The sequence below is a fragment of the Lepisma saccharinum genome, chromosome 4 (assembly GCF_977018435.1).
Source record: "Lepisma saccharinum chromosome 4, izLepSacc3.1, whole genome shotgun sequence".
Lineage (NCBI taxonomy): Eukaryota > Metazoa > Arthropoda > Insecta > Zygentoma > Lepismatidae > Lepisma > Lepisma saccharinum.
In genome coordinates, this window is record NC_139232.1 from 59,042,482 (window position 1) to 59,051,509 (window position 9,028).

The 9,028-nt window shown below is 41.3% G+C and overlaps 2 protein-coding genes across 2 annotated transcripts; both read right to left on the reverse strand.

Moving 5' to 3' along the window:
- Window positions 1–4,240: 4,240 nt before the first annotated feature.
- Window positions 4,241–4,705, reverse strand: LOC145986947 (uncharacterized). The gene has a single exon (XM_083121412.1). The coding sequence runs from the start codon at window positions 4,703–4,705 to the stop codon at window positions 4,241–4,243; it is 465 nt and encodes a 154-aa protein (XP_082977538.1).
- A 93-nt stretch (window positions 4,706–4,798) lies between these two features.
- Window positions 4,799–5,167, reverse strand: LOC145986948 (uncharacterized). Its single transcript, XM_083121413.1, has one exon. The coding sequence runs from the start codon at window positions 5,165–5,167 to the stop codon at window positions 4,799–4,801; it is 369 nt and encodes a 122-aa protein (XP_082977539.1).
- Between the last annotated feature and the right edge of the window lie 3,861 nt (window positions 5,168–9,028).

A 9,028-nucleotide genomic window follows, 5' to 3' on the forward strand; every position in this document is an offset into this window, starting at 1 on the left:
CGTCATGGTCGCTATTTGTAATCTCAAACAAGCAATTGCGTTTCTCTATTTCTTCTCCTGACGACACACCTCCCAGCATGAGCCAATGAGTGCGTGATTATGCGATGTCCACGCTGGAAATGCTCCCGATGAGTGATGAACTCTGCTTTCTTGCTTCTTTTTGGTGTTGGGACGACCTCCAATTGAAGACCTTGGCACTCGAGAGGATATTGTGACGCAGGAAATAGCATCTTTTGCCAAAGGAACGGACCGTGATGCCAACCTGGTGGACTTTTCTCTAAGCCTGATCACCATCGGCTATTTGAATGTTTTGAAAACAAAACTGCATGCCAGTACAAAGTTCACAGCACCGTTGGATTCAAAGATATTCAGTGAAGTTTGGTGTATTCCCCCCGTGGCCGTCTAGCAGCGCGAAACTATCCAATTGACAACGAAATAACTACTTGTAAATCATTGATTCGGGGTCAGGAGGGGACACTATTACCTTGCATCTATGGCATAATTTCTCTAAGAAAGGACAGGGATTACAAAATGAATTTTGTTCATGTTCTGGACACCGATCGAGCAGGTCATCCCACTCCATTTCCCTTGAAATTGACATTATTTCATTGTAGGAAAAAAGAGCTTATTATGATGATAGTCGACAACAAAATAAAGTTTCGTTAAAGCGCTCCAGCAGAATAATCGAAGGATAAATTGAGTGTAAAATAATAATATAAAGAAACAAGTCACAACTAAAGATGTTTTCATATCCATCAGCTAATCTACAGAACAAACGGCTCCGGGAGAGAGTGTTCCAAATTCCAGAAATTATATTAATGTGAGCAATAACACAATAGAAATAGAAACTTTATAGCTACAATTTCCCATAACTTTCAAAGATTTCCTATAGCTGAGATGGGTCAAAGTTACGACAAAAAATTACGAGAATAGCTATGCATTTCAGTGTATTAACAGTTCGAAATATGAACAAATAAAGAAAAATGGTAGTGCTAAAAATTCGCCTATTTGATGTAGTACAAGTAGAAGTTTCTAAGGACATAATAATAATAATAATAATAATAACTATTTTTTCTACTACTCAATTTTAAATCAACGACCTGACATCCCGTTCAAAAATTCTGGCGACGTCCACACGTGTACATAAACCAATGAATTTATATTATAAATTTCCATACTGCTTAGAATTTGGATTGAATGATTGCAGTATTCACTGTATAACTTCCAATGCTGGCCAAAAACAAGAGAACTAGCAAACTTTACCACAAATGAATTCCTATCCTGTTTCAAAGCTTTGAAATTTTATGCAAACTATTTGCGAAAATATATGAAGTTGTCTCTCTATTTCTAGTTAGTGAGCATGCGAGTTTCGTTTTGAGGTAGATGGACATATTTCTGAAACCCAAGTTGGCAACTGCTTATCACCTTGCCCTCTAACAATAATAATGAGGATGCCTGTCAGAGAGCGGCCAACACGAGCCCTCTCTTTTGATGCGTGGCATGCGCCAGCCTATTTTGGATCGGTTGCATCCGCACTTGAGGACCCTGTCTGGAATAGAACTGCGCAAAACAGGGTGGTGCCTCACGCGAAAACACAAGAATAAACTAATCAGCCTACGTTCGTTACCCTCAGAGCCACTTGTTCTGATTTAAGAACAAGTGGTTGATAACCACTCTTACCAAAGTTATTTTTAAAACATGCTATTATTATCTGGATTGCCTGTTAGGCTCTATCGTTTGTGGATTATTACTCCTATTATCATTCTCGTGAATGTTTAAGTGGGCTAAGATTGAGATCGTTTTCTTACTGCTTGTGATGACTAAGCCCCTTGAAACAGCAGCTCTTTCAAAGTTTGAAGGAGCCTGTCATAAATATTAATCGTGGCACTGGATGCGAGCATTTTCTGCAATTACTGAACTTCCCCGGTTTTCTGGATTGAAGCCTGAAGCTTTATGATGCTGAGTCAATACTGGGAAGTTAAATCAATATCGGACAATGATAAATAATTGTGGTAGTAGTGGTGCTGGTGTCAATGGTGGTAGTGAGTTGTTACATAAATTGATGTTGAAAACTTCATAGTAAAACTTGAACAATATAAGGTTTTCATTAAAAAAAATGGTGGGTCAACAGTTCAATCCCAAATGGTCGACTTGTATTCTCCACAACACATCGAGACCATTTCTATGCACTTCCGTCACATTCTTGTCTCGTTTTCGAGTCAAATACACTGACTCGTACCCAGACCTGTTTTTAGGCCAGATCCTTATCCAGCTTCAATAGAAGCTCGGTAACTTGATTGATTAATTGATTTGATTTCTTGTTTGTTTTAGCGTCGCTTTTCTTCTACTTTTGCTTAATATCGACGATGAAGATGAGTGATGATATGATGAAATTGACACACAAAGAATACCCATGTCCAGACCGGGATAGGAACCCGGGACCATTGGCAAGCACAGTAACTTTACAAATATGTGAAGAACAGTGAAACAAATTTCGGTAGAGGGAAAGTAATAGAGAGGGAGACTAGAGGGAAATCTATTAAATCTGTGTAATATTGGAATGAGTGTGCCCGCAGAGCCGATAGTGCTCTCGCCTTTGGTGCGAATGTCCACTGATGGGAGCTCCAACATTTTAAAATTCGCCTAGCATTGTGAGGATCTACTCGAAAGAAATAATAGTCTACATCAGTCTCGAAAGCCAGAACATAGTGGTGATGGAGCCACGTGTCACGCAAAGAAAAAGCATTTGACAAGCATTGGCCCTCAAAAGGCAGAATGCGTCGCCGAGTTTAGTTTTAATTTCGGATGAAATGATCCTTATAGATGGCGTTGTACGAGGGGAGAGTGAAAAGTTTTGAGCCTTACATGGAAGGAGTGATGCTAGGTAGTTAAAATTTTGGAGAATGTAAGGTTTGAGTTTTAGGACACACTGTGCGAACTTTTATGAAATTCACATGTTTTCTTCTATTTTTTTGCCAGGTTGAAAATGAATGAAGTGTCAGAGAAGAGAGTGGCCGACATGGCCGTGATTCGGTACCTCTGTCGGCAAGGCCTCGCTGCACAAGCTGCTTTGGTCGAGTGTGGCTTCACCGCACTTCCCCATCCACCTTATTCCCCCGACCTGCCCCGCCAGATTTCATATTCTCCCTGCTATGAAGAATTCACTTCGAGGACGTCACTTCTACACGGACGAAGGCGGTCATTCAGTGGCGTGAGACTCAGGACAAATCATTCTACCAGATGACTGTAAACAAATAGCAACACAGAATGCATAAGTGCATTGATCTGGGGGGTGATTATAGAGATTATGTGATTATGTAGAGAAATCATAATGTGAAACTGTAGCTCAAATACCCCTTCCCTGTGCAGCTCAAAACTTTTCACTCTCCCCTCGTACGTTAGGATAGACTCGACAACATGACCATTTTTGCAGGCAGAGGAATTGTGGAAAAGAACACAGAAAGGTCGTTCCCAACAAGAGCAGGTTGACGTGGAGGTAAGGTGATTGCTGAAATTACACTGTTCTTTCGTCATCCACGTCGTAATAGTCACGTTTTCATTATATCTGCGTTTTCTGCCAACTTGGCAAAAGTCAAATGAAGTTCACGGACAAGCTGCACTGAAAGGAAACCTCCAGATTATGATTCATGGGAATTGAACTTCGCATGATCGTATTAAAATAATAATTTTTTGCTTGAAAGGTATGATTTTTAATTGGGATGAAATTTTAATAAGGCATTTTCCGATATAGCGGTGGTAGCTCACGTCGGAGTTATGGGGTATTTTTTAAAAATTTAATGGCATGCTTCCAAGAAGCTACGGGCTATTTTGGGGACATTTTCCTCGCTATTTTGTCTAACTTGCCCGTTCTAGAAGGTAAGACCCCACACAGAATTCACTTCGGCACCAAAACTAAGCACTGCGATAAGCAATACCTCCTTAACCTAGTCTCGCATGATACTCTGTACAGTCTTGAAGTCAGGATAAATCTGCAGTCTCCTTATTTCAAGATCAAGTGAGATCCTTAGATCGAAAAAAAATAGAAACCGTCCTTAAAAGCCAACCTCAAGTCTATTCAACTACCAATCAGAATTCAGGAGCGCACTGATCAACTGACCCGTAATACAGGGTGACAAGAAATAACCCGTACTAATGTTTGTGATCATAAAGTTATTAAACCGAAAAAATTGAGCAAAACAACACTGAAGAACAATGACATGGGACCTTAGGAACAAGATGTTCAGCCGGTTTCGAAGTGGCCTCCCTGGGCGGTGATACAGAGGTCCAAACGGGCTTTGAAATTTTGGGCAATGGGCCGCAGGTCCTCGGGCGACAATCGGTTCCACTCATGACGCAGCGATTGCTTCAGTGACTCCAAACTGTGGTGGTGTTTAGCACATACCCTGGCCTCCAAAATCGACCAGACACTGTAGTCCATTGGGTTGAGGTCCGGCGAGTAGGGCGGCCGTTCCGTCGATGCGATGAAGTCCGGAAAATGGGTTCTGCACCACGCTTGCGTCATTTTCGCCCTGTGGGCCGGAGCGGAGACTTGCTGGAATGTCCATTGCGTATCGCCGAAGTGCTGGGCCCTCGGAAGGACGACGTTATCGAGAATGTCGCGGCGGTACACTTTTTGGTTGATTTTGACCCCTTGATCCACGAAAACCAGGGGCGTCTTGCCGCTTGCGCAAATTCCGCCCCACATCATGACCGACAGCGAATTTTGGCGGTGTTTGACGATGGCTGAGGTACCGGGAGCCTCTGCAGACCAGGTCCTGTCGTTTTGGTGGTTGTGCGCCTACTCCACGGTGAACAGCTTCTCTTCTGTGAAGAGAATGCGCTCCCATCGCTGACCTGCGGCCCGGCGCTTCAGAGGGTGGCATCTTTTGAGTCGCAGGCGCTTGCTTTCGTCCGTGAGAAGCTGAACTTTTTGGAGCTTGTACGCCTTGAGGTTGAGGTTCTTTTTCGCCATTTGCAGCACCGATTCGCGGTTCATCCCGATCTCACGGCCAACTTTTCTCATGGAGACCCTTGGATTTCGCTGAACTTGCTTTTTGATGATCTTGCGGTTCTGGGGCGTGTTGACGGTAGGCTTTCTTCCTCTTCCGGGACGGTCGCCTTCATGGCCGAGCTCCTTCAATCGCTGAACTGCGTCTGAGACTGTCATTTTTGGAACACCCAGCAAACGAACAATTTCACATTGACGCTTTCCTTGACGCCACAGTTAAAAAATTGCACTGCGTTTGGTTGACAGTCTGAAACACAAAGACTGTAATCGTTATGAAGCCGAAACAACAGGTACAGTTACAAAAGACTATGGAGAATCCAATAACACAACAATTATTTGGCTACGGTACACTACATTCTTGGCAGGATACGCCAAACTTTGTACGGGTTATTTCTTGTCACCCTGTATATTCCCCACCCAACATTTATATATATATACACACACACAGTATAAATAAAAAGTAGAAGCGCACTAGATGTTCGACTATTAATTTTAGGTGACCTTTTTAGATACGACCATGTATGTTGTTAGTTGTTAAAAATGTTTTTTATTGATTGAAGAGTCTGCATATTATGAGAGTTTACGCAACGAAATTTTCTACCATATTGATATTTCATTCTCACAGGCATATTTGAATATTTTGGACAGAACACACATTCGTAATGCTGTAATAGTAACATAAGCTGTGCTATGTGTAGCAGTGCAGGAGTTAAATCTGTTGTGTTGTTTTTACATTACGAATTTTAAACCTGTATGACTTTCGGAGCAATCTCACAAGAAGTATTTTATGTCCAAAGAAATGTTAATGTAATGTGATGATAATAATAAGCCTATTATGAAAACTACCGAATTTTTGTGAAGTTTAATTAGTTTATTGGCTAGTTCGTATTGTGAAATAAATTTCATTGGGAGATGCAGCCCCTATCGTAATATCGGTAATGCAACTGTATATTGTTGTGTCTGTAATGTGGTATATTAACTTGAAATAGAGTTTGTTATATATTCACATTAGCTGCTATGAGCTACATATGCTGCATTTTTCAACAGTACCAATGTTATTATTTTATTATTTGTTGGAGAAAATCTTATTTTCCCTTTTTTCAGCCGTCCACACTGTTAAGGGCTGAAAAAAGTACCATGCAAGACTGACTTAAAAGTTAAACGTTAAGAGAGAAGCACTGGTAAAACCGTCAAGGCGGCTTATGAAAAACATAGTAGGGTGGTCAGTTATTTAACCTTCTTTCCCCTAGCGAATGTTTTGCTCGCGCTTCTCTTAACATCCGTTAAACATTTCCTGCGCACCCACCCGTTTATGACACTCCAAACTTGGCACAGGAACCGAGCACATTCCTCGCATACCAACTCAACCGTGACCCGGTTCTCATTAATAATTCCACCAATCGCCTTACTTGAAAGATAACACAATGAGCTCTGCAAAAAGTTGGCAACTCCTGCAACTAGGGCTCCAGATACAAGAACAGGGAGGCTTTGTTTTTCTTCAATCTGATTTCATCGGCGCGTGTCGTGTTTTCATTTCACGCCATTTTCATTTTGGTGCCAGAAACTTTTGTTTTCCGAGCCAACTCGAACACGTAACCTCCTACGAAACAGGAGAATCGTGAAAAATTCATAAGTGTATTATGTCAGGACACTTAGCGTTGGGAGAGCATCAAGGACAAAGTCTATTTTCAACGTCTCGATGTGTCTTGCAAGTCGACAGTAGCTAGGCTATGATCCAAGACGTCCTGTTCCTTTCACACAGGAGACCCTTGTTGGGTTCCAAATCAAGTGCATTTCAATTCGCAATCTATTTCCTGCCAAATTAATGGTGACTTGGGCGAAAATTGGCTGATACGTATATGCACAGAGGCGAGCCTAGTTGAGTGTGAAGCCTAAGCTGTATAATACAAAAGAGGGCTTCAACGATAACTGTTCGGGAGTCGCCAGTAATCGGAGACATTAATTTGTGAGTCCGAAACAAATTATTTTCTCTCTTTTCTGCCTTTTCAGATTGTGAGATATGCCTGTCTCGTTTTTGTCACGATATGTAAATCCCTGGAAATAGCCTGGCCCTTAATTATAAGAGAAGAATAATACTCGTAGTAAATATGGATGGAAAAATTGATCATCCTAAAAATGATCCACCTATACGTCACGGTTTTTAAAAAGGTTAGTTTGTTTAAAGTAAACTTTGTGCTCAGATAGGCTGATGGGGACTGGACCTACAGTTTTTAGTGGGATCTGAACCACTGTGCAATCAAACCGGGGGCTCGATGCATTCAAAGAAACAGCGTTGCCACTATGCCATCTGGGAGGTTTCTAAGTCTCGGTATCTTCCCCCCTATTTGATTTGATTTTGATTTAAGTCCACTTTATGCACAGTAAGGCTAATTAGGACTGGACATACAGTTTAAAGTGGGATCCGAACCACTATGTGCCTCCACAGGGTATCGAACACGGGACCCATTGATTCTTCTCCCCTATCGAATGTCGTCGCCTTGTAATCAAGTGGTCCTGGATTCAATATCCGGTGGAGGCACAAAGTTGTTCGGATTCCACTTTAAACTGTTGGTTCAACCCCGATTAGGCTATCTGTGCAAAAAGTGGACTTAAAAACAAATTTAATCAATTAATCAATCTAGTATCAAAATATATTATGATCTAAGAAACAGACAGCGTGTCACTGCACTCACTTTCACAACGTATAGAGGCTATTACGATAAAAAGCTAGGTGGTCTCGTTTATGAACCTTCGAAAAATTTAATTATGTACTGCATATATGCAACAACGAAGCACAGGCTGACAATTGGCAGTAATGGATTGACTTTGCATAAGTTGTATAGTAAAGTAATTTTGGATTATACATTTCGTACAATATGGTTTACCAAAGTTTCGAAGGTCTCAATCTCGTATCGAAGTAGCCGGTCTTGTTCACGTTTCGATTTTTAAAGATCGTCTTTATCTGAGCCTCATATATGGACAGTTTACTCAGAGTACTCCACTTTATTGAATAAAGCGAATGTTTTTATCAAGGAACTTCACTTGCATACCGACCTAGAAGTCACAAAATATTGAAACTTATTCCTAAAATTATTCACTTTTGAAGCTCAGAAATTCCGCGAATCTCTACCTTCCCTGAAGGTAAAGTTAAGCGTCTGGTATTTTCTGTTTTTAATGGCCCAGAGTTGGCTGGAAAACTGATGACTCGGGCTGGCAACGCCAGGCCCATGTTTGAAAAACTGCAAAACGGTTCCTGGAGCGGGAATTCCTTAATCACGTGAAAATTGTTCTTGCCTCTTTTTTCTTCCTGAGGAAAGAGTTAAATTTCCATCATCGCTCAACGCCTTCCTCTGACGTTAATTGCAATGTTAGAGTACTCGTAGAAAATGGCACTGCGTCAGCGATAGAGCCTGAGCAAGATAATGTCGTTCATTAACTTCAATCTTCTTTCCTGAATTTAAAGCAGAATTTTTTTTAGAGGTAAATAGGCTGCACAACATGAACTTCTGATGGTTTGTTAACCAATTTAAACTGTAGTCCAGTCCCGATTCGTCTACCTCAACGTAAAGTTGCAACGTTCCTTCTTAGGTGTCTACGCTGAAAATTATAATCGTTATTGGCAGACACGTTGGGGTGTCTTTAATTGCACCAACTCACTATAAGGCCACGTGTAGCGTTGGAAGGGAAATGGTAAGAAAACAGGAGGATGAGGGAATCGCTTTCAACAACACTGCTTAACTGCGTTGCTGTGTTCGATTGTGCGGAAGCATCCATCGCTACACTTAGGCTCCCATGGTTGTTCCTCTATTGAACCCGTTGGCAACCCTCTTTAGTTAGCGCCCTCGAGCAAATTGTCTTTTAAAAAATCGTAATCGAAACTCTCACGTATTCAATTGGGAAGAAAAGCGTCCATCCTCATCATCTCTTATTCCATACTTCCTTCCATTTTCTTATCTGAATATGAAGTGTATATAAGTTCTGGTTCAAGTACGTAGCTACAAGTGTGTGAAATGTTTAAAA

Excerpts from the sequence above, each read along its gene's own strand:
- LOC145986947 (XM_083121412.1), bottom strand. The coding sequence starts at position 4,705 with ATGTGGGGCGGAATTTGCGCAAGCGGCAAGACGCCCCTGGTTTTCGTG.
- LOC145986948 (XM_083121413.1), bottom strand. The coding sequence starts at position 5,167 with ATGACAGTCTCAGACGCAGTTCAGCGATTGAAGGAGCTCGGCCATGAA.